This window comes from Prionailurus viverrinus, chromosome C1 (genome assembly GCF_022837055.1).
Source record: "Prionailurus viverrinus isolate Anna chromosome C1, UM_Priviv_1.0, whole genome shotgun sequence".
Taxonomy (NCBI): Eukaryota; Metazoa; Chordata; class Mammalia; order Carnivora; family Felidae; genus Prionailurus; species Prionailurus viverrinus.
Genome location: NC_062568.1, coordinates 15,799,765 through 15,826,123, shown reverse-complemented (window position 1 = coordinate 15,826,123; position 26,359 = coordinate 15,799,765). Strand labels below are relative to the sequence as shown.

The 26,359-nt window shown below is 45.8% G+C and overlaps 1 protein-coding gene across 1 annotated transcript in view; it reads right to left on the bottom strand.

The window, feature by feature from the left end:
• MARCHF4 (membrane associated ring-CH-type finger 4) overlaps window positions 1-26,134 on the bottom strand; it is a 107,477-nt gene extending 81,343 nt beyond the window's left edge. The window contains exon 1 of the mRNA XM_047873656.1: window positions 25,619-26,134. Coding sequence (XP_047729612.1) covers window positions 25,619-26,134 — 516 coding nt within the window. The remainder of the gene's footprint in view (window positions 1-25,618) is intronic.
• Window positions 26,135-26,359: the final 225 nt, after the last annotated feature.

Sequence of the window (26,359 nt, the reverse complement as noted above, 5' to 3'; positions counted from 1 at the left end):
AGGGGTGGTGGGCCCAAGGACACCATCAGACCCAACCCAGCCCATCCCCGCAGAAATTGGGTGTTGGGAGGGAATTCTGGGTAGTAAAAGGGCAAGATCCAGGATGACCCAGTTTCCCGTTAGCTTCGAAAGTAGGGAAGGGTAAGGAAAAGAGTGGGCTAAAAAGAAAAGCATAGGCCCAAAATGGCATCACTTAGGCCAAGTGACCAAACTGGGGCTTCATACCTAATCTAACTGCAATTTCAGCCTCCCCCGGAATGTAAGTCTTAACCAGTCAGTCAGGAGTTTCCTGATCAGCACCAGTGAGGTTATGTGTCACATGCACCCTCTCAACCACAGCCTCCCCAAACGCACGATAACCCACCTGACAAGAACCCCTGCCCTTCCCCAAAGGGAAGGTGACCTTTACTTTTCTTTTGCTAATAACTTCCTTGCCCCGCCCCCCTTCCTATAAACACCTTCCATTTTGTACAGCTCCCTGGAGCTCCCCTCTACCTGCTGGATGGGATGCTGCCTGATTCATGAGCTGCTTAGTAAAGCCAGTTAGATCTTCAAATTTACTCGGTTGAACTTTTGTTCTTTAACAAGGGGAAATAACATTTTTGAGAAGACGAGGCAGAGTCAATCCGTCAGCCAGTCAACAAGCAACACCTACTGTGTGTTGGGTCCTCTTGTCAAGGCTGGGGACTCGGAGGTGAACGTGGGACACAGGTTCTAGTACATCTGGGTGGTGATGTTGTTCAAAATGTTTAAGGACTGGACCTGCACAGCCACCAACCAATCAGCTCTCTGTAGCCCTGCCTGAGGGTCCCAGAGGCACCTTACTATGCTGGGCATTAACCCTTTAGTCGCTGGATCCTGGTGGAGCTCAGGCAGCGCGAATCCCAATCGGGACGGTGGCGCTTCAGACAGCAGTCGCTCCCTAGCTGGTGCTCAAAAATTGCAGTATTTCAACAATATTAACATCAGTCATTGGGGCACCTGGGTGACTCAGTCCGTTAAGGATCTGACTCTTGATTTCGGCTCAGGTCATGATCTCAGTTTCATGAGATTGAGCCTCTCGTTGGGCTCTGGGCTGAGAGTGTGGAGCCTGCTTGGGATTCTCTCTCCCTCTCTCTCTGCCCCTCCCCTGATCACTCGCTTGTGTGCGCTCTCTCTCTCTCTCTCTCTCTCTCTGTCTCGCTCTTGCTCTCTCTCTCTCCCCCTTTCAAAATAAATAATTAAACTATATATATATATGTATATATATGTATATATAGAGAGAGAGATAGATAGAGAGAGAGAAAGAGAGAGAGAGAGAGAGAGAGAGAGAGAGAGAGAGTCAGATCAGGGAGGTGTGGAAGGACTATAGCTAACTGTCTGTAATTAGAGGTAACCACTACTTAGTGATGGCCCATAATTGGGAAGAAAAGACCCAATCTAACAATTTCAAGGGGAGTCACTTCTAGGGTGTATGTGTATGATTTTTATAATAAACAAATTATATACCTAACCCCAGTCAAAGAAAATATACCTTTACCCACACACCTCCAGAGAGCCCCAAGTTTGAGCCCTGTGGCCTTGTGCTACCAGGAACTGGGCTGGGCTTTACAGGCTATAACTAGAGTTAATCTTCACAACCACCGTCCAGCTAACAGATGAGAAGAACCAAGGATCAGTTATCTATGGGGGACAGGAGTCACAAGGGCGTCTGTCCGGTACAAGAGAGGGCAGCTAGTTGAACCCAGGGCTGCCCATCTCTAGGAGGAGAAAGGACCCCCTCTGGTGCACAGATGTTCTGGTGTTCCAGTTGGCACCTGTCTTGTGGATGAGATGGGCTACTGAGGGCAGATGTGCAGAAGGACCAGCAAGGGAGCTGAGGTGGCCGTGACTGGCCTAGGATGCTATACTGTAGGAGCAGCAGGGAAGGGGGGGGGGGCACAAATCTCTCTGTAGAAGTGAGAATGGGGAGTAGAAGTTACAAAAACTCTGGAGCTTATTCCAGTCAGAGGAATGAGTGAATTTAGGTCACGGTGGGGGCTGGGAGGTAGGCAGAGAGCCCGCACAGAGGGTTGAGGAGTAGACTGATGTTTTATCTTCCACATCCCTGCGGAAAGATCCACAGGCCACCTTCTTCTCTGCACTGGGCCGTGGGAGCTGGTTCCCATGTGCAGCAGTGCACCTGGCCTCTAAGACACCTGCAGCATCTGGGCTCGAACCCAATCAACTTCCACGGTCTCCAGTGGGACCACCAGTGGGTGGGAAGGCTCTTGTGTTCCCCTTCTGCAAGACTGTACTGGAACGCCAATGACAGGGGACAGGTGGAACTTAGGGGAGGGACCAGTTGAACACAAGGAACTGCCAGGAAAAGAGCATGAAGACAGGAACCTGCAGGTCTGTGACAGGAATGGTGGCCAGTCCCACTGTCCAAAAAAACAGGGACTAGTAGAAAACAAAGGTTTAAATGGAAGGCTCTGACCAAGTTGAAGAACTCTCTTAGGGGACTAGGACCAGAATTGAGGTATTTTATTCAGTAGGTGAAAGGGAGCCATAGAAGGTTTGATAGCGGGGTGCCTGGTGAATTAGGAGACTGGCAGCTAACAGCTGAGTTCCTAACTTGTGCCAGACTCTTTATAGTCCTTCATCCAGCTTTATATATATTCTTTATATAGCTTTCAATGAATCCTGAGAACAGTCCTGTGGGAAAAGTATTTGCAGGTAATGATATTGAAACTCAGAAATATCAAACAACATCTCTGAGGTCATACAGCTCACAAATGACAGTTTGGGATTGTAACTGCACTGGGGAGGGGGTGCTTCACAAAACTGGAGGTGGGGAGAGTAGCTAGAAGTCTATCGAAATATCCTAGGTATGAATAGAAAGATCTCAGACTGCAGCGGAAGCAAGGGGAAATGCAGGGGAGGGGGTGGATGCTGAAGTCTTTGGAGTGGGCCCTGGTGACTGATTCGGTGCCACGGAGGTGTGCAGGGAGGGAGAAGAAGAGGGAGAAGTCGTAGGATGCAGGATGCGGGCATGGGAACCCTGGAGAGAACGTCAGCAGCGTACAGGGAATTTGGCAGGAGGGCTCAGTTCTCAGAAGAGAGTCTTCCTGTGATTTCAGAAATGTTGCAGAGGTGTGGGAATGTCGTTTTCATTTCCCAGTTTGGCAGTACAGAAAGACAAAGTAGAACAGAAGCTTCTCAACTTTTTTTTTTTTTAACTAATCAGCAGCGAAAATATACATTTAACAATACTTACCCTTCCTACGTGTAATGTACTTGAATTTCATCCTATCCTATTCCGGTCTATCTCATGGGAGGGCAGAGGGTAGGGAAAGAGAATGCGGACTACAACACAGTCGTACAGTTGACTTCATGACTCATGCGCCGGGACGGCCCGCAGTTGGGATCAGTCTTCACCAGAAGCCGGGTGGGAGGGACGAGGAGCAGTCAGTCCTCATGTGCATGGCACACAAACATTAACAAAGACAGACCCCGGAGAGGGAAGCCTAGAGGCACGGAGGGAAGACTTGAGGGGGTCTAATGGGCAGAGGAACCACCGAGGGACCACTTCTAAGAAGCCATTGGGTTTTAGAATTAGGTCATCAGGGACCTTCCAGGGAACATTTTCAGACAGTGGTGGAGGTAGAAACCAGACTGCACAACAGAAGTGCACATGAGGGGATGAAAGAGTGTTACACCTTCAAGGGACATTAAAGACCTAAGCACACCTGCTTGCCAGTGAGTGGGGCCAGCATGGACGACATGATTGGAATGTCCGAGAGCATGTGTGCTGGTGAAGGCGGCAATGGATGCTTCGAAGTCCCAGTGGAGATAGAAGATACTGGGGCGAGCCAGCACAAAGGGCGCTGGTACGTCATTTGGGGAAGGAGGCAGATAGCAGCGAGAGGGAGACACTAGGTAATGGCACATTTGCAGAAGTGAAGAGGCAAGTAGAAGTGGGGAGATGATGGAATGTGAATGGCTGACCTCAAACTTCTCAGTGAAGTAGGAAGCGAGTTCGTCTGTCGAGAAGGAGATGGGCAATTTGATGAGCATGAGCAGTGTTTGGAACAGCTGCTAGGAAGCATTAACAAGCAAGGAAACAAGAGAAATTCTGAAGAGTTGGAAGAGCATCGTAGAGGAATTGTCTGTGGAACTTGTTGGTATCGGTTTCAGAAGACCTCTGCCCTCTCCTATCGGCTGCTTTCAGAGCAGGGCACCTTCTCCCCAGGGTTGTGCACTGGGCTCCATCACCCTGGGAGTTCAAAGAATGTTGTTGATTCCCAGCTAAACGGCCAAAGAATACAAACCATCATGCCCTGGTTGTTTTTTTTTTTTTTTTAAAGAATCTTGCCTCTAGGCTTTCCAAAATAAGCTCCCTCTTTTAGATTCCTGACTCTACTTCCAATAAATCACTTGACAGCACAGCCTATAGCCCATCTGGACCAATCAATCAGCCCTTATCATCCGCAGTATTTTTCTCTCTTTCTCCTCTTCGGGATTTGCAACCCTGTCTGCACATTGGAATCACCCGGGAAGAGTTAAAAATACTGATGCCTGTTCCCACCCTACAGACTGACTTAATTAGTCTGGGTTTGTGACTGGGCAGCTATCGAGTCCCCCCAGATAATTCTAATATGCCAGCTAAGAGTGAGAACCACGGAGCCCCTTGCACTCAAAGTGTGCTCTGTGGACCAGAAGTCTCAGCATTGACCTGGGAATCTACAGAAATGCAGGAACTGGGGCTCTACCCCAGGCACGCAGAATCAGATGCTGCAATTCAATTGGGACTCCCTACAGTTCATATGTATTTTAAAGTCTGAGAAGCTCTGTGCTAGAGATCTAACTTATGGTCTCCCCCCTGCACTGTGTAAGATCTAATAGGAGGGTCTCAGAGATCACACCTCCTTGACTCTAAGCAGCCTGGCAGACAGCTGATGGCTGCTTTCTCCTGGAGTGTGAAAACAGGTATCTATCAGCCAAGCAACAAGTGCTTCTGGACTTACAGCAAGCAGACACTGAGTATCCGAGGTGTTGTCCCTGGAAGGAGCAGTCTACAGCGCAGTTAGCTGGAGCGTTGTTGTAGGGTGACCAATGGTCCAGGGCCATCTGGGACTATTCCAGGTTTAGCACTGAAATTCTGCATTGTGGGAAATTCATTAGTTCTCCAGGAAGCTGGAATGGTTGATGGTTGGCCACCCTGATAATTCACCCTGATAATGTCATGTAACATTTGGAACTGATTTTTCCCCACTCTACACACACACACACACACACACAAACACACACACACACACACACACACACACATACACACACACACACACACAGAGTTGGGGAATGTGATCAAAAAAAGGTAAGCATCGGTTGACCTGTGAGCTGGACCCGGGGAACTCAGAGGCCCTCCTTCACCTTCCCTGTCCTTGGAATGTCATTTCACTTGCTTTCCTCACTCTCAGAGGCTGCTCTGAGGACAGAGCCTTGAGATGGTGATGTGATGTTGAAAACACTTGCAAGGTATACACGGCTGAGCCCAGTTAGGGCCTCTTCACAAGCTTTTAAGATTTGGACTTGCTGCTGCCCAAGACAAGCCTCCTATGTAAGTTCCCTTTGCTATTGTTAAAATTGCCATCTACGAACATGGAGGGACCTGCCTCTTTCTTTAGTCTCTCCTTGACATCTGTGTACAAGGCCAGTTTCAGATGATACCAGGAAAGCTCAGGAGACTATTGTGAGTCTACACACACACACACACACACACGCATGCATGCACATCTTCACACATATGTGTCAAAGGTAAGATCTGTTTCTTTGGTACCCACCACCCCCTCATGAACACACATAACTTGGAGGTATTGTTTAGATGCATAAAGCTAATGCTTAGAAATGAGCTATTGCTCATTCCTTCAGCAATAATTCATTGAGTGTGTTCAGTGTATCGACCTTTGTGCAAAATGCTGGAAAGCAATAAGACCCAAGTAGATACAACACCTGCCCTCACGGGGCTTACAGTCTAAGAAGGAATACAAGAGCAACGAGAGTGCAGTGGGGTGGGTGCTGTGATTGGCAGAGTGAGTGCAGGGATCCGCGAAGCTTATAGGAGGAGTGTCCGACCCATACAGGGACTAGGGACTTCCGAAGGATGCGAGATGCCAATCAGGTGAGAGGAGAAATGCATATGTGAGGGGGCAGAGAGCTTCCTTATCAGAGAGAATGGGGTTTGCATGGGAGCTCCTCTGAACTGGAAAGAAGGATAAGGAAGGTGGGAGGGGAGGGGAGGCAACCAAAGAATCTGGACAGGTAGGCAAAGGCTGGCTGCCCTTGTAAAGCAGGACAAGGAGCTGGGATATGGTCCAGAGAGAAAGGGATCAATAGACTCATTTTAAGCTAATTTTAAGAACCCTATATGGGTGAAGGGTCACTGCAATTCTGTAGAGAGCAGACATGGGGTAAAACAGGAGTGAAAGCAGAGGCTTAGGAACCTGAGAGAGAAATGGTTGCAGCTCTGACTGAGAAGTGGCTGTCTAGGTCCAGAGAAGCGGATGGATTGGAGAGGTCTTTTGGAAGTAAAAGCAATGGAAGAATATGTTCATTGAAAAACACCCATGATGGAGAAAAGGTAAAGTAAAAAAGGAGAACTGAAGATTATGCTCAGGTTGCTTTTTGTTCCCTTTAAGTTTTTATTTACAATGACTTTTAGACTTAGAGAAAAGTTGCAAAAATAGTAGTTTCTGTATATCCCTCTTTGAGTCTCTCCCAATGCTGACATCGTACATATTCACCCTACAACTATGAGAACCAGAAATTACGGTAAATACCATCACAAATGAAAGAGCCCACTCAAACTTCACTACTTTTCCCAAGAGCATGTCTGGTTTGGGTTCCAGGCTCCCACACAGCATTTCGTGTTTATCTCTGGTCTCCTGCCATCTGGGACAGGCCCTTAGCCTTTTCTGTGTTTCAGGATCTTAAAATCCCTGAAGACTAGTTGTTTTGCTAATTGTCGCTCAATTCCACCTGTGTAGTGTCCTGGGGTTTCTGCCTCTGACAGTGAGAAGACAAGCTCCTTATGGGCAGGGGCATGTCTGATTGCTCGCTGACTGACTCCCAGTCTCAGAAGCAGCACTGAGTGTGTTGAAGGAACGATAGGGAGGGTGATGTGCCAGCCACTGAGATGGTTAAAAACATTCTTCATAGATCTCCCCTCCCCCATGGTATTTGTCTGCTCAGCGGCCATAACGAAATATCACAGATTGGTGACTTAAACAACAGGCATTTATTTCTTACAGTTCTGGAAGATAGAAGTCCAAGATTGGGGTTCCTGCACAGCTGGATTCTGGAGACAGAGAGCCCTGGCTGGCAGACAGCCACCTTCTTGCCGTGTCCTCACTGTGGTAGAGACAGAGCCAGAAATTCTCTGGTATCTCTTCTTATAAGGGCACTAATCCCTTCATGATGGCCCCACCCTCATGACCTCACCTAATCCTTTTACCCCCCTAAAGCCCCATCTCCACATATCATCACATAGAGCCTTGGGGGTTCAACATGTGAATTTGAGAGAGCAATAATTCAGTCCACAGCACCCATATTAGCAGAAAGGGGAAAATGTTGGTTAGGAAAAAAAAAATGCTTTTCTTGAGTGGATCCACGAAAGTATTCAAATACCTACTTGGCTTAGATTCTGTACATTAAATTGCCTTTTTGAGCCCCTATGACTGCTAGGCACAGCGAGTGATACAAAGGTGAATTATGCATGTGGAACAAGCTCTCTTGAGCTCACCTTCCACTGGGAAAGGAAATGGAGGCAGCTGGTGCTAACAGGGCAGGCAGCCTGTGGTAAGTGCTATGGGAGCACAGCCAGGGTGAGATAAAATACAGGAGGGAGATCTCCTGGAGAAGGTGACAAGTGAGGTAGGGCTTGGAGGTGGTTAGAGTTTGGGCTGGTGAAGGAAAAAGGGAAAGATGTCCCTAGTGAAACAAAGCCTTTGAATGGGAATCAAAAGGCAGAGAGCCAAGGGATGTGTTCAGGGAATGGAAAATGGAAGGCAGTAAGGATGGGCTAGAGAGGCTGATGGGATGTAGGGGTGCTGAGGCTGGAGGCTGGAGGCTGGAAGGAAAGATTAGGTCCAAATCCCAATAGTTGTCACCAAACTGAAGGCATTTAGCTTTTTTCCATGTCAGTAAGAAGCAGGAGAGTGAACTGCTCAGAACTCATTCTGTGGAGTCAGGGTCTGGTCTGGATGTTTCCTCACCACCTTACTGCAAGGAGTTGCTTTAGTGGAGCTAACACCCTGGACATGCTCAAGGGCCTCTGGTCCTTGCCCTCCTGTCTCCTGATGCTCCTCGTGTGAACCACGACCACCACACCATGCCACACCACCTCACTTTTCAGGTGCCAGGTTGCCCCTTCCCCTGCAGGTCTCTGGTGAACTCTTGCCCATTCCCCTAGCACCAGCTGGAGGTTCTTGTGTGTGAGGCCACCCACCTGATTCGCTCAGGCAGAATTGACCCTTCCCTCTTTTCTTCCTACGTTGTAACTAGAATATCTCTCCATCATTGTTATTGCGACAATTCCCTCACATACTTATCCCTCTGAAAGGCCACTAACAGAAGGAGCCATGTTTCTTTCTCTACATTCCTAAGGTTGGCAGGATGTGCCTGGCACATCATAGCTGCTTAACAAATAACTGCTGGATTTAATTATTTTTAATTAAATGGTGGAATGAGCACTGGACTAGGAGCCAGGAGCCCAGAATCTAAACTCCAGCCCTACAAACCAACATAGATACAAGACCTTTCTGAGTCTGCCTCCACATCCATAAGGGGAGCAAAGGATGGTAATCTCTATTTCATAGTTTTGTTGTTCCTGGAACAACATAGTATGTTCCTGGAATATAACAACTGAAGTTCCGTCATCACACTTAACACACCTTTAATTACTTGCTCAGAGTTTGGAGAGTTTACAGAGCAACAATAGGCATAAAACAGAGATTGCTGCTACCCCTGGTAGTTCTGCTTCATGCCAGATATTGCCAAATGCAAAAAAAAACAAAAAACAAAAAACAAAAAACGTGCATATTTGAAGCAGAAATGCAGTGGGGAAGAGACTAGAAAGTTGATCAAGACATTTGCATTATCCAGGAGAGGACGAAGGCCTGTCAGCAGAGGGAAGGCAAGAGCTATAAACAGAACTGTGCCAAAAGAAGCTAGAGCGTTTGCCCAGGATGGCCAGGGCCTACCAGGACCACTAGCATGACCAGGGGCCTATAATTCCACCAGACTTTACCTCTAGACTGCAGGTTCTATGAGAGTTGAGGCCTTGTCTGTTTTGTTCGTGGCTACACTACCTACGCCTGGCTCAGTGTGTGTACAGAACAGTAGCAAAGAAACATCTTTGTAACCTCTTTGGATGTTGATTCCTTTGATCTCAAAATTGACAGAACCTCCCTTTCTCCCAACATACTCTTCTACAAACAACAAAACCTATTCACATTTTGTAGCATGTACATAGGTAGCAATAATGCTGATGACAACTGGGGAATGACAATTTAAAAAGGAAAAAAGAGGGGCACCTGGGTGACTCAGTAAGTTAAGTGTCCAACTCTTGGTTTCAGCTCAGGTCATGATCTCTTGGTTCATGCGATCATGTCCGGAGTCAGGCCCCACACTGGGTGTGGAGCCAGGTTAAGATTCTCTCTCGTTCTGCCTCTCCCCCAGTCATGTGAACACGTGCACTCTCTCTCTCTCTCAAAAAAATAATTACTTAAAAAGGAAAAAAAGATAGGCAAACATAGTACCCTGGTTCTGTGTCTCCCTGATCTCCACAGATATGAGCAAGCACAGAGAAATGGGAGAGCCAGAGATACTGAAGGTCTGGAAAACTAAGGGGCCAGGCTATATCAATGACATTTTTTTGACTCTCTGGCCAAAAATGGCCTGTAGGTTAGAAGGCTAAGAGGTAAATGTGCCTGGACCTTGAAAGAGACACTGTCTACCAACCACAGTGAAACACAGACCTCCACATGTTTGTAGTTCTTGGGCTCTACACCCCTTTTGTCAACCTGCTGCACTCTCCAGCAACCTGAAGTGGTGGTTGCCATAGTGGCCACCCACAATGGGGGGACCCCTGTGTCCTCCTCCTCAAGTGGGCTAAGTGAGGCAGCTTCCTGGTGGGAGCCAGGCTGGACTAGGCCAGGACGGGTACAGATAAGTCAAGCTAAGCAAGATTCACAGTTTCTGCAGTCAATGTCCGTGGAAGGCAGACCCAACCTCACCACCCAGAGGGCGCAAAGAAAGGAAGATGAGTGAATGTTTATGTCTTGAAGAGAACTGGGCTTTTCCATTCCTCCTGGGGGTGGCACTCCTTTCCACCCTCCAAGTTTTTGGAAAACCTCCTACTTCTTCTTGGAATGCCCTATTCTTGCCCATGCTCCCTCCCTAATCTTTTCCATACTCCAAATGTTCTGGTAAATTAACACTTTAATGCAATAGAGGAGTGTGTTAGGAAGTGAATGAATAAATACTTTTATGGCTGAAAGAGGCTCTAAGATATTTACTGGTATTTCCCAGTCTGAAAAGAGGAGACTCCAGCTTAAGGATTTGCCTTCCGTCTTGAACACAACACCTCACCTCTCTGGATCCTAGTTTCTCAATTCTAAAAATTAGGAAAATATTGTCTGCTTGTCCCTCCTTACCACAGGAATATGAGCTAGTGCCTCTGCATGTGTTATAGGATAAGGAAGTTCCTGGACCCCAAGAGTCCTTCCAGACTCTCCTGAAGCTTCCCAGATAAAAACTGAGTTCAATTAACCATGCAAATTTCTGTGGCATTACTATTCCCAGGCAGGTGGCTCCCAAGCACCGCCAGACCACAAGGCTCCTATTACGGAAAGGTCATTAGAACCAAGCCCAGAGAAGCCAGCATTGAGAGTAATTGCTAGAGAGGAGTAAGCTCACCCCTCCCCTCTCTGCACCCTGCCCACACTTTAATCTGCCCAGCTCTCTGAGGAAAGCTATACTGGGTCTTAAAACATAGCAGGGCAATTTTAAAAGCAATGAGAGGGAGAGAGGATGAGGCCAAGTGGAAAGGAATCTGTTTCTAATGAGGAGAATGAGGTAGGTCTTGTATTGCTATACTTTGTCATACACTTCCACTGGGAGAATTCTTCCTTCTCATCCCTATTTGGCCACTTGAAGATTAGCATGTCTGGCAGTGCTTGTCCAGTTTTCTCAGGCATCACTAGTCACCTGTCCTATGCAGTCATTCAGCAAGCACAATGGATGCAACCCTGGGTCAAGGAAATCATCATGTCATCTTGTGACATCTCCTAGACTCTGAGCTCCCCATCTTATCTCCACATTCCAGCACCTGGCACCCAGCTGTGTTCAGTCACTGTCTGCTGAGTCAATGGTCACACTGATCCTTTTGCTGCCACCAGACCAGGTGGACCAGAAAGGAAATGGACATCAGGACATTTTCATCTTCAAATCATGACCTTTGGGGATGGAAGACCCCTTAAGATGTCATCAAATTTATTCCCCCTCAATGAGCAAGACTAATGAAGTGCCCAGTAGGAGACACTCAAGTTCTATCTTTGACTTGGGTCCCCAGCATTATTGTGCCCAAAGCTATCTTGTCCATCCTCAGGTAACTTCATCTCCTCTTTTGTAAAACCTTTTAAAAATTGTCTAAGGGCACCTGGGTGGTTCAGTTAGTTGAGCATCTGACTCTTGATTTTGGCTCAGGTCATGATCTCAAGGGCATGGGATTAAGCCCGTGTCAGGCTCTGTGCTAATAGCACAGAGCCTGCTTGGAATTCTCTCTCTCTCTCCCTCTCTCTCTGCCACTCTCTTTAAAATAAATAAAAATAAAAATAATTGTCTTTTGGGGGTGCCCGGGTAGCTCAACTGGTTAAGCATCTGGCTTTACCTCAGGTCATGATCTCGTGGTTCATGGGTTCAAACCCTGCGTAGAGCTCTGTGCTGACACCTCAGAGCCTGCAGCCTATTTCGAATTCTGTGTCTTCCTCTCTCTCTGCCTCTCCCTTGCTTGTGCTCTCTCTCTCTCTCTCAAAAATAATCATTAAAATTTTTTATGTAAAAAATTAAAAAATTGTCTTTTTATAGCAAATAATATGTCAATTTTTTATTATAGAAAGTTTCAATCACACATAAAAGTAGAGAAAATATATAAAATATACATAATTATAATACATATAAATATAAACAAAATATAATGTAATGAAAAAGCTTTAAGTAGAGAAAATAGTAGAATGAACCCATCACCCAATTTCAGCACTTCTAAACATATGATCAGTCTTGTATCATCTATAGTCACTGGATTTTTTGGAAACAAATTCCAGTTATCATGTCAGATAAACACTTTTTTAGTTCCTTTACATTCATAGGAAAGACGAAAATTAATTTAAATCATGAAGAACCTCTATGTGGTTTTTTTTTGGGGGGGGGGAGGTGGAGAGGAAGAACCTTTGAAATTGTATTATATACTTATCCAAAGTCCCAAACTAATTTTTTTTCCTAGGAAGCACTTAATGGGTGTTCAAAGCAAGAGACAAGGCAGTGTGTATTATGTAAAACATCACCATTGACTTTGCAAAGACTAGACACTCTGGGCTCTCTCTGGAGCAAAGGTATGCAAAAGGCTGGAAGAGCCAAAGGATCAACACCTTCAAATGTCTTTTTCTTCTGAATTAGTTGTATTCCACGTGCACACACACCCGCACTCCCTCCCCTCCTCGTTGTTCTTGCTCACTCCCACAAACATGCACCCAACAGGAGTGGACACCTTTGCACTCCCACGCACACCTGCTCTCATTCACCTGCAGCTGCCTGGTTTGGGCAGCTGTTTTCGAAACACATTGAATAACTCAGCGCCCCAGTACTAGAAAGCTTTCCTTTATAAAGTAGCACATTGCTACCTGGAGGCTTAATTCTTCAGCTCCTGGAGGGATCGCCACAGGATGTATCAAAATATACAACCCACACTCACTCAATGTGCCAAAGAGCTCCTTTTGGGGTGTTAGGTTAAAAACTGCTAAAGAACACTGCATAATGGCCAATGCTGTTTTTGCTGATGGTTATTAACTCTGTTTATATGCTTAAGATCCCATATTGGGAAAACTTCATTGCCCACTCAACACTTTCACAGCTCAGGCATCACCTTGTCAATCTCAAAGCACTTAGCACACAGTACTTATAAGGAGGGAAATGTGCAAGGCATGTTTATCATCCTCCCTGGATAGAGGTGGAAGGAGAGACCAGACAGAGAGCACGTGTTTATGGGGAGCCCCTTCATGCATTGCAGTAAGTGTTGTCTACTCAAATCCTTGCAGCAGTGCTGTGAAGTATTTCTTTTATTTGCTCCATGGTACAGACAGAAGACACTGAAGTTCAAAGGATCTTAATGATTTGCCTGAAATCCACAGCTAGGAAGTTCTAGAGCCCAAATTCTAAACGAGGTTTTTGTAACCCATGGTCTTTTTTCGGTACTAGTAATTCCCAATTTTTCCACGTATGAGTAACCATCTCCATTTAAATTATTTTTATTTTTTAACTTTTTATTTTGCAATAATTTCAGATTAATCTAAGAACTTGTCAAAACAGCACAAAGAGTTCCCATTGACCCTTCAACCAGCTTCCCCAAAGGTTAACATGTATCATAGTACAATGACCAAAACGAGGAACTTAATGTTGATACAATACTGCTTACTGGTTTACACACTTTATTCAAGTGTCACCACCTGTCCCACTAATGTCCTTTAACTGGTACAGAATCTAATTCGAATCACACATTGTATTTAAATATCATCATCTTCTTAGACTCCTCTAATTTGGGACATTTCCCTCATTGTTCTTCATTCCTCATAACCTTGACACGTTTGGAAATTACTGGCTGGTTGTTTTGTAGAATATCCCTCAATTTAGACCCATTTTAATGCTTAAAGTTTCACAAGCCCTCAAGTGACCAGAATTGTAGTTTGAGTATCTACTGATGGAGAATATACTTATTGACAAGATGCTACACTAACGTGAAGGATGCTTTTGATTTTGTTCATCACAATGGCTTCCACACATTTGGGGGGAAAGTATGTATATCTGTGAGATAATTTTTACTTAGTCTACCAGCAGTGCTTTGGTATATTTAGCTTCATCTACCCCTATGATGTCTTGGAAGCATCTCCTGAGATCAGCAGCCACAGGCAGACACACACACACACACACACACACACACACACGCCAAGGCAGAAATTCTCAAAGAAAGTTTGAAGAAGACAATAGAGAGTCAGTGAGATCAGATAACAACATCAAGAGCTAATGTTTATTGGGCATTTTTAAATTTATCATATGTTTTCATTCCACACTGTGCCAAGAGTTTCACATGTGTTATATCATTTGAGCCTCACAGCAATCTCTAAACAGATACTGTTATTATCATTCCCATTCTATAGCAGAGGAAATGAAGATTCTGGGCCTGTAAATGATTTGCTCAAGGTCACACAGTGACCGCACAGCAACAGTGAGATTTGAAAGATGTTCTGCTTGGCTATGTAGACGCCATGTTCTTATCCACCCTGCCAATTTTCTGCAAAAGCATCTCTGATTCCTTGCTTCCATTGTTCCTATGCCTGGAACAGTCTTCATTCTCCTATTTTCCAAATTCTTTCCCTGATTGGGTCTTTAAGTTCCAGTTCTAAGTTCATTCTTCTAGGCAGACAGCTATTGGTGGGGGGGAAAATGGTATGCCAGCCCCAGGTACAGCTCCCCCACTTGATATGGCATGAAGAGAACAGCAGAACTAGTAGGGGCTTGGATATTTCTGGGCACAATTTCCTCCTTGTAGAACTGAGAAGATGATAACAAAACTACTAGCATTTCCTGAGTGCTTACTGTGGGTCAAGCCGTGTTCTGCATGCTTTCATTTACCTTTCATATTCTTTCCCGTGTTTATGGGGAGCCCCTTCATTCACTGCGGTAAGTGTTGTCTACTCAAATTCTTGCAGCAGTGCTATGAAGTATTTCTTTTATTTGCTCCATGGTACAGACAGAATACTTTCTTTCATTTACCTTTCTTTCATTTACCTTTCATTCTTTCATTTACCTTTCTCACAACCCTAAGAGGGAGGTACTAATACTGTTGAGGGGGACTTCTAGAGCTCACTACATCTGAGTTTCCTCTCTTTACAGGCACCCAGGAGGATGACAGTCCCCATCCCTACTGCTATTAGGTAGAGTCATGTGTCTAGACCCAGCCAAGGAGCTATAGGCAAAAGTAATGTGTTATTCGTGAACTGACGCATGTCGTTGTGGGGACTCAGTGAGCTATGGGGTGGCAAGCTGTGCACTTCCTATTGCCTTGCTTTGAGACCCTCGGACTTCCCTAAGGAGTCCCCTGATTTGACTTGACTCAGGAATACTCTCTGAACATGATTCAGAAGTAGGAATTAATGGTTGTATTAGCCAGGGAATTTAACATTAGCTGGGCAGCAGACAAAGCTCTGAGTCTCAGCATCTTAACACAATCAAAGTTTCCATCTCCCTCGTGTTACAATCCTGTGTGGGTTAGTGTTTCCGTCTTGTGTCTATCCCGTCTGAAACATATAGCTCTCAGATGAAGGAAGCAGGGAAAGAGAGAGAGGCAAGATATATCCCTTCCTGCCTCTGCCCTGAGTGACACATGTCATTTCCTTCTTGGTCACGTGGCCCTGTGCCCTCCCTGCCCCTCCAGTGCCCAGCTCCCTGCTCCTTGTATGTCTGAGAACCTCAGGTCTGCTGGAGGTTATCTCTCCTTCCCATTTTATTGCCCCTCCAAACTGCTGCCTAACACACAGTATTCCTGAATCACCTACTTTAGAATTGTCAAAAACAGCTGTTGAAAACGCAGATTCCAGGATGCCATGGAATGTGCATGACCCAACTCTGCATTTTCCCCCTTCTTGAAGCACTTCTTGGTATCCACAAATGTTTCAGAACTATTATAAAGTGTACATCACAGAACCGTATCACATAAACTTCAGTTGCATACACTTTTTAACATATGCATGTACCATCTATCCTATTATTTACTTCATACTTAATATTTTTCTCTGTCTTACATTTTTACTTCAATAAATTTATTTCCAAAAAAGACTTTTGTCACTACCATAAATAAAAAACTGATGTCATTTACCAAAGAAGGAATAGACAAGCTGTGTCTCTACGATAGAATATTATTCAGTGCTAAAAAAAATGCACTATCGGGGTACAAAAAGACATGGAGGAACTGTAAATGCATATTACTAAGTGAAAGGAGCCAGTCATAAAAGGCTACACATTGTATAATTCCAACTATATGACATTCTGGAAGAGGCCAGGCTATATTGTCAGGAATCCGAGGGTGGGAGCAAAAAGATGAATGGGTGAAGCACAGGGGATTTTTAAGTCAGTAAAACTATAATGATAGGGTAGATACATGCCACTATCCATTTGTCAAAACCCTTCAAACCTACGACACCAAGAATGAAGCCCGATGTAAACTATGAACCTTGAGTGATAATGATGTGTCAGTGTTAGTTCATCCATTATAACGAATCACCACTCTAATACAAGATGAGGTTGGGTTGGGGGGTTCACAAGGAGGGAGTACATGAGAACTCTGTACTTGCAGCCCAGTTTTGCTTCAAACCTAGAACTGCTTTTCAAAATAGTCGATTAATAAAAAACAGAACAGATGCACACGACTGCAAACAAAACAAGATTAACAAATTCTAGCTAGATATTACTGTATGTCCAAGGACTCTAAGGCTGATGACTTCTCTTTGTTTGCAAAGAAGACTGACAAGTGTTAAAAAGGTGTTAAAGACATATTATCACTCCAGTGAGATTTTCTCCTAGACATAATCATAAGGCATGAAAACAAACTGAAAAGAGAACAACGTTCTCACTTGACGACCAACATTATTTAACATTGTGTCTGTCGGGGGTACCATCTCATCCCAGGCTTTCAAAAACACTAGTCTAAGGATGACCCTGAAGGCAAACACCATTCTGTCACACGTTGGGCAAGCATTTCTTCTGCCACTTCCTCTACATGCTCCTCTGCGTGCAGAGTCTGCTCCTGGCCTCTAGGGACTCAGAGTCCAGGAAAGTGTCTTTCTGCACAGTTCCTGCCAAGAAGAGAGTACTGCTTAATAAAGATCTGTCAGGAACATAGTGGTGATGGAGATAGATAAAGACAACTATGTTGGGGATGAGAGACCTGAGCAGGAGAGCAGAGGGGTTGAACTGAGTGAGGCAATACAGAGGCAAAAAGTCAGCTAAACAGACACACTGGATCTGAACAGTGATCTGAACTGGATCCCTGATGTCAGGCACAAAAACAGCTGGGGGTTTACTGTGTGGTCAAAGTACAGCTTTACTTATAGCATCTGATTTTTTAAGGCTGTAGTAAGAGAGAGTAGTAGGAAAGGCAGCAGTAAGATCTTGGGGCCCCACTCCAGGTCTCTGAGCCACATTGACAGAATGGAGGTATAGATGGCTCCCATTTAATGAACAGCTGCTATGTTCCTAAAACTTTAATACAGCATGGCCACTATTTATGATGAGTATTCAAGTTGAGTATTGTATTCCTGCTTTATAAATGATGAAAGCAAAGTCCAGGGAGGTTAAGTAAGTTGCCCAAGATCACTCAGCTGGGTAGGGTTGAAATTGGTATTTAAATTCATGTCTTTCTGACTTCAAAGCCTGTGTTCCTCTCATCATTCAGCAATAGAATAAGAAAAGGTCTGCTCCTGGCCAAGTGGACTCAAGCCAGGACAGTGATCACTATGATTACTAGAAAAAGAATCATCACTATTTGTCATTATAGAATCTGAAAAGGAGATTGGATGGGGTGGAGGGGGTCTCAAGACAGCATCCATATCCCTTTTGCCTGGGCTTTTAACTTGCATACAGTCACATACACATATGTGCACATGTACACACACACACACACACACACACAAAGACAAATATACCTTCTACCATGCATACACTAGGGACCAAAGATAGCACTATGAATCTGGAATGAACATGTGCCAGGAAAGAGACCAAGAGATCAACAAATATTGAGCTCCTACTGCATGCAGAGTCATACAGGCCACTATGGGTGGCTATGAGAGGCTTCTTTTGCAGAAACTGACGTTGATTCACTTCCACCACATCCAAAGTGACCATTCCATAAAGAAGGAAACTAATTTGATCTGTCCACCTCAACATCTCTGAACAGGAACCTGGGGAAATCCTCATGAGAGCAATGAGCTAGGTCCAAAACTGGGACCTGTGTATCCCCCCTCCAGGGCTTGAATCATGGAGTTAGAGCCTATATTTGTGAATCCTCTTTTTCTCTGACAGTTTGCATCTACCAGAACTCAAATTGTAACTAATTCAATTTTGCCTATTTTGTTATGAGGTAGCCAGTCCCATGTGCACCCCATTTTTACTTTTAACATATGCAGAGGGAGGTATCAAACGTGTACTATAGGCAATATGCACACTTAGACTGCATCTCACATTGATACACTCGGTAGGGGGATGGTGTGCAACTCAGGCCACACAGTATTCACTTGCCAGCTCCTTTACATCCGGGCTCACTTCCAACTTGGCTTCCTTCCCAGCAAACAAGAAGAAGCTCGCTCATTCCCACACTCTTTAGAGTAGCCCCTCCCCCTTCGAACCAGCTCCCCCTCCCCCAACTCACAGGCCACAGCTGGGCTTCTCCAACATACCAGCTGGAAAAGAGGATGGCGGTGGTTGGGGGGTGGGGAGGAGAGAGAGAAAGAGAGTTCCAGTATCTGGCCTTTCTCCTCCCAGGCTCTTTAGAAATCCTTATTTTACTCCTGCCCTACCAGCTTTATTAAGTATATTTCTGGTGGGGAGGGGCTCAGCTAGAAGCTCCACCCAATAAATTAACCAACCATCACAAGCAGAGGCAGGCTGGCAAGTGAGGAAGCATGACTCTAAAGTGAACACCAGGTAAAGGATCTACAGACAATTGAGGTGAGAATCACTCCACACCTGTCAAGACACCAGGTGCCTCCTTTCCTCCAATCCCTAATTCTTCCTGTGAAGGTGAGACAGGTGCACTTAGTGCTTTATTCCCACGCATGTGTGTGCATGTATGTGCATGTAAAAACAATAGATAGCTAAATTTGGAAAGCAGCCAGGGATGTGATGGTGGAGGTTGAGCATCCTTACATCGTCTCCTAGTAAAGAATGAGAGTGCACTGGTGAGAACCCTGGGTGGGTCCTTGGAGCTTTCAGTTCAAACAGGACCAAGACTAGCCGAAGTAGGAATGGAAAAACTACCATGGAAGATCCAAGATGGAAAAATGAAAACAGCCCTCTCATGACTCTGGGAAGGGGTTAACTGGGCTTCCCCTTTTCTGGGATGGTGTTGCATCCTTAGCTCCATGTTGGCATCTGTTGCCTATCATTCACGACATGCTGCTTTCCTACTGTGATATGTGCCAGGTATAAATTCATGATTGCCAACAACTTGGGATTTCCATGAACACAGGACAGAGACCATTCTTTTTGATCTTTGTTGAAGGCACATCTGTACATGCCATGTACACTAGCATTAGATATGGGGACAAGATGACCCCTTGAATTGAAAAAGGATGCAAGTTCATCTCTCTCCGCTTAGATTAAAATGTTTCTGGGAGGGGTGCCTGGGTGGCTCAGTCGGTTAAACCTCGACTTTGGGTTAGGTCATGATCTCGAGATTCTTGAGTGAGAGCCCTGTTTGGGGCTCTGAGTTGATAGCTCAGGGCCTGGACCTGCTTCGGATTCTGTGTCTCCCTCTCTCTCTGCCCCTTCCTCACTGACGCTTTGTCTCTCTCTCTAAACAATAAATAAACATTAAAAATTTTTTTAAAAATGTTTCTGGGCCCTCAAGCAATCTCATTGTAGTGAACCCCAACTTTCAAGCCCAGGAAGGATCTTGAGGGTCACTAGTTCCAGTCCCCCACTTGAGCCCCTTTCTAAGGCAGCCTATACTATCCCAAGATAGTATAGCTGTCCCAAGACAGCTTTGATAGAAAGTTCTTTCTAATATTAAGCCCAAGTTGGCTTCCCTGAAGATTTCATCACTAGCCAAGGCACTGCCGTTTGTGATTCCACAGAACAGTTCTGCCCTTTCTGCATAGCACACATTCAAGCACCTGATGCCAGCAAATATTTTTCTCCTTGATAGTCTCTTCTCCCCAGTCCCCCTCCCTGTGGAGCTGCCCACTGGATGAGCTCTAGAAACTCATTCATTCAACAAAAGTTTACTGAGTGTGAAACAGGTGCCAGGCAGTAGTTTGGGAGCTGATGACCCAATGATGTGAAAACACACACAAGTCGCTGCTTCCAGGGGTCTTACAATCCCTTTGCAGTGCTTCTCCTAGACCCAGGCAAAAGGGTCCCTTGCTATAGAAGGCCCCACTCTGGCCCTTTTTCGGCTGCAACCTTTGCATAGGAAGTCTGTGAGGTCAAGGAGCTATACCCTTCTTCTAGAACATGCTCCAATTACCTGGAACCCTGGAATCCCTGTGTATTCAGACATGAGCCTGCTTCCAGAGCATTCAGGTTTCTCTTCCTCAGGTTCAAAAGGAGAGGGGCAAGGGAAAACTGTTTAGGGTTAGGATGGACAGAGCTTGGGTAAGCCAGCTGGAGAGTCCACGCATGTGTGACAAAAGCTGATCCTGGTGCAAGATGTAGCCAGCAGAGGAAAGAGAATCCAAGTGGCCTGTAGACCAAGGGCCAGGTACCCCCATTTGGCTAGCACAGAATTCTAAGGAATCCAATAATTCTAAATTCAAAGCTGTCTTCCAGGTTGTTTTGACATTTTATTTGCCAAGATAGGAAGATAAAATTCATTTTATTTAACAGTTTGTTAGCTGGACTTATGACTTTTAAATACTTTGGCTTATGGTATGTGAGCCCCCACCTATACTATTGCTCTACAGTCAATAAATGTTAGGGATAGGCCTATTCTCTGTGGAGACTGATACTAATTAAATAATCATACACACACACACACACACACACACACACACACAGTGTAAAATCGAACCAGAACACTAAGAAAAATAATATACTCTATGGGTCTCTCCTAAAATTCTCTCCTTCATCTCCATTCCCAAGGTTCTTAATGCATCTTTGGGTCTCCAGTTTCCCCTGAGCACTGCAAACCTCTTCTCTTACTACCCCAGGACCTAAAACACTGATTGAAATATTTCACAGTACTCTTGTCCCTTCTCAATGTGGAGCTCTAGGGAAGCCAACCCCAGGAAGAATAAGGGAGGCAGGCCAAGCAGGTTAATCTCTCCCAGACTCATTTCCACTTTTCCATTAGGTCCAAAGCAGGTGCCCCCCCACCACTGCCATGATGGATTTCATCCTTGTAGCAACCTCTAGGTGTTCCACAGCTGACTCCACCTAGGAGATGGTTTCACCTCTTTGTCGAGGTATCCATGTGTCTCACAGCTTTTCTGCTTCCAGCTGTCTAAATTCATCCTACATCTATTTCTTCTCACTTGGTCTTCAGCAGAAACAGAGAAGCCTTCTCTGACTAATTGGGGGAAAGGTAGCACATTCCTCCACTTGTCTCTCTGAAAAGGCACCCCACACACTAGCCACTTTTAAGCACACGTCTCTTTTTTGTATCCAATATTACTATAATTCCCCTGTGACCCACTGTCTGTGTTCTTGATCCCTATCAGCTTCTGTGATGTCTGGGTTAGATTGTGAAACTCCCGGAAGGCAGGGCCACATCTGCCCTGTGTCTCCAGACACTGCTTGCCAGAGCAGCAGGCATAGGTAGGCACTTACTTAATAGAGACTTTTGATGATGGAAATAGAGAAGCAGCACTCTGAACCTAGAGGATTGTGAGTGCACAGGAAGCAATCTACTATCACACCAGACCACAATCACAGCAGTCCTGCTAGGGACTAGACTGGGAAATGGGGCACACTTTTCCTTTTAAATGAGGCAGAAGGAGCACTGTCTTGCCTCTGACATAATAACAACAAAACACTGTGACAGCATGGCTCTGTGTTGACTGATCTGATGCTCAGAATGACCATCAATTGAGGACTATCATTATTATCGCTGTTTTACAGAGGAAGAACCTGAAGCGGAGAGAGGCTGTCCTACTTGTTCATGCCTTGAACTGGGGCCATCTGGCTTCAGAGATCTCAGCTGATCCACCATGGTCCATCGAAGTGAACCAGTGCAGTTTCAGTCAGAAACAGAGAGTAAAGAGCTGCCAGCTGGGCTCTTGTCCCACACTTCCATGTATCCTTGACCCCTGTCCAACCTAAATGAATGGCTGGGAAGAGGAGGGTGGCTACTCAGTCAGCTTGTAAGCATGGAGCCAAGTTGGCTTTCAAAGCATTTGTTCACACACACCCTCCATCTGCCTCCTCCTGTCCTCTCTTCTGGTTCTCAAACATGCTAAGCTTGTTCACACTCAGGTCTTTGAACTTGCTATTTCCTCCACCTTGAGTGCTTTTCCCCCAGGCCTATGCATCAGTGCCTCCTTCTCATCATGTAGGGCCAGCTCGGATGGCACATTCTTGGGAAGGCTGTCTCTGATCACTCTTTCTAATGTTGATGCTTCTTTCTCAAACCCTCCCTTTCATTTTTGTCTAAGTCATTCTCCTATTTGACTTTCACCATAGTACTCAACACCATCTGAAATAGCTTTATTTATCTACTAGGTTACTGGTCTATTCCTGCATCTCCACTAGAATGTCACCTTTAGAAGAGAAGAGACCTCACCTATTTTGTTCATGCCTGGATACTCAGAGCCTGGAACAGCATCTGGCACACTGTAGGTTCCCAACAAACATTTTTTAGGTAAAAGAATGCATGAACAAATGAGTGTAAAGTCCATTATAGGTATGTGCAAAAGTAGAACTGGCTGACTCCTCCAGTCGCCCCTTACCCCATACATTACCAACCCTTATCAGGAAGAGACCAAATCTTCATTTAGGGCAGTCTTTTAGCCCTTGGAGTAGTGGCAAATGACCAGGGAGCTCTTTGGTTCCTTTGTTTGGGCAAAGAAAAGACCAAGACATTCAGCCACTGAGATTGCAGACTGCCCTCCCCTTACAGCCACATGTGGACAGTTGCTGGATAGCTTGCTTCCTGAACAGAAAATGAAATACTGACATCTCAGCTCTTTACTTTCTGTCTTTTTCTCTTCCTACTCTAAATAGTTTTCCCCATCTCCCCTTTGTCGCTCTTCGTCACTGATATCCTGTGAAGAAAAACAAGTAAAAGTGGGAAAATGTGTTCATATCTAACACATGCTCCTCTTATTACTATGAGAGCACAATCTCATTAAATCTCTTGGCCCTTGCACAAATAATGCAAACCCCCAAAATATCATCGTGTGCAGGAAGTGCTTGACCGAATCCAGTCTTAATGTGCTAACATGACCCCCCTATTCCTTGCACATAATAATAGAGCTCATTCCTTTATTGTGTTAGTGTTTTAATTCAATGCTTTATTTATGACACACCATAAAAATAATGAAGAAGAAAGGAAACTCCTAACCTCTGCCTAGACCCTGTATCACGTGAGGGTATTTCACAATAGCCCTAATGATCCTTTTCTTCTTCTTTCTTCAACAAAATACTGCTTTCCCATGATCAAAATACCTGCCATTATATTTTAATCCTTCTCAAGATGTTTTCAGGCTCATTATCTTCTGAATCCTCCTAACAGACTTATAAGGAAAAAAGGAGGACAGAGAAAGGTGCCTCTAAATCACAGAAGTTGGAAAAGGGGCCCCAAGGCATAAAGCAATTTGAGGAAGTTCACACAGCAGGTGAAATATCATCCAGAAAAGGCTCCAAGTCCTGCCGGTTTCTAGAGACAAGGTTGTTTTTGCCAGAAGCCACACTTCCAGCAGCCTCGGTGACATGTAGACCTAAGCCAACCCATATGGGAGAAGAAAGAAACAGCTTAAGGAGTTAGGAAGCTAAATAATTCTTCCTTTTGGAAAAGATGAGGCTCCTGATTGGGGCAGAATGCTGAGCAGGAGCATCCCACAGTAAGGCCCGTTCTTGCTGCCAGCCAAGCCCCTCCACTCTGTGCCTCTGCTGGAGGCCCACCAATGGAAGTGGAGAGAAGGGCTGGAAGAAAGGCACTGAGCAGGCACCCTGGACCTTCTCACCTAACAGAGTCCTCAGCTCTGGGCAGGACTTCATTGGGGACTCCAGGCAAGCCTCGTCACAAGAAGAAGGAACCCAACCCTCAGCCCCTTAGAAACATTTATTCACTGAGATCCACATCACCTCCTTTCATAATGCCCAAGTAGGGACCCCAGTCATCATCTGTCCCAGAAGTGTGTTGCCCATTCAGAGCAAAGGTGAAATGAATGAAATTGTCAGCTAAGCCTATCTCTCAGAGAGCAAGCCTTCAGAAAGAGCCAGGGCCACTCAGGATCACTGGCATGGCATCCTGATGCTCTGCCTCTTGCTCAGGAAACACCCAGAAGTCTTCCTTCCACTTCTGGGAAACTACTGAAAAAGTGGCTGAGCAACCACACAACCCTGACCAAGGTGCGACTGAATGTTCCTTCTCCAGCATCACTAACTAGGTCAAATTTTCAGGTGAGTCTTTTCCATCTGGGATTCTGTGGTAAGTGTTGCCACAATTCATGACTTTGGGAGAATGTCCACCTGCTATCTCCAGCCTCTAGAAAACACGAGATTGGAAGTGGAGCTGGAAGGGCTGGCATGAGTCTGTCTGAAAATTTGAGTGAATGGGGTAGGGAGGACCTTCAGACTTAGCAAGATTGGCTCATGATTATAGTTGGCATCCCCTATCCTGGATGGGGAGAGTTTAAGGGACATTCTAAGTTGATGTGCTTCAGGCCTGAGAAAAGGAGTAGATATGACAAGGTTCCCTTTCTTCCTTCTCCATATCCCTTCAACTCACTCTCAACATGCTTACCTATTTGCTTTCAAACTAGGAAAACCTTGAGTCTGCCAAGAAGTGTCTTAGCAAATTGTAGAGTCTTCTTGGACCTAGAATCTCTCTCCATTTCCTCCTCAGTGGCTAAAACATACTCCTGAGGGTGTCAATGTAATATGGGAGGGGGGAGTTCAAAGTGAAAGAATAGGGTCAGGCTTGTTGTGTTTCAGTCTGTGAGAATAAGGGAAAGAGGACAAGATGTCTGCACATGTCCCTCCAAAGAGGGAAGAAGTTCAAATCTGGGACTGAAAACGGGCTGGGGGGAATGTCAGCAAACAACAAATCAGATAAAAAGATATCTCGGCTACAAGCATGAATGTACCACCACGTTCCTTCATTTCATCACTTTTGACTTCTGAATCGTCTATTCTGAGGATGGTTATGGAGTTTTGAGATGGAATTGGAGACACTAGCATTGGAAGGAAAATGCAAAAACTGGGGTACAACTTAGCCACCAAACAGGCTCTGCTGGGAACCAGACACCTTTTGGACAAACTTAACCAAAAGAAACATCACTGAAGAGCCCTTAGAGACGGCACAATCGTTCCCGAGGGCAAGCAGGTGAGTACTTATCTGCAAGACCTGAGGACACTATAAGGCAGCAGGAAAAGGGAAAAGGGGTCTCACCTGTTCCGGCCCCTGGAAGCAGATGCGGCAGAGCGGGGTCCTCATGCCACTGTCCAGGCTGCTGCCCAGTGAGTAGCAATCCTCAGCCTTCCCCTTACAGAAGTCATCTGAGGAGGCACTGCTGAGCAGCGAGGCGGGTGGCTCTGTGGCTGGGCCACCCCAGTCATCTTCCACAGAAGAAGGTGGCAAAGGTGGTGGAGGTGGCAGAGGAGTGGTCTCCCTGCCCACCCCTTCTCGAGGGCCCCTCCAGCCTGCCCACCCCCCGGCACCTAGAGCCGGAAGGGTGTTGTTGTTGGCCGCCAAGCTGGGGGGCTGGGGGTCTCCGTGCATGGGCAGGGGCGCTGGAGGGGGGCGCCGCAGTAGGAAAACCTTCAGGTCATTGAAGAGCATGCGGCAGCGGCACTTGAGGAGACCCTGGTGGCGCAACATCTGGGGAGCCGGGGCGCACAATCCACAGCAGGAGCGGGCACAGCAGCAGCACCACCACCAGAAGAGTCCACTCAGGGGCATCAGCATGTGCCCAGTGGAAGCAGAGAGCCCGGGAGGGGCAGCTGGAGTCTTTTCAGAGGAAGATAGTAGAATGGTTTGGGGTGGGGGTGGGGGGTCCACAGCAAAGCTGTGTTATGGGGGGGGATCTGCTTTCTCACTGGCTCCTCTTACACCCCCTCCAAGTAGCAAATCAATTGCCCCCAGGACTTAGAACTGTGAGTCACTGATTTTGAACTCTCCCTGGAAAGCTCG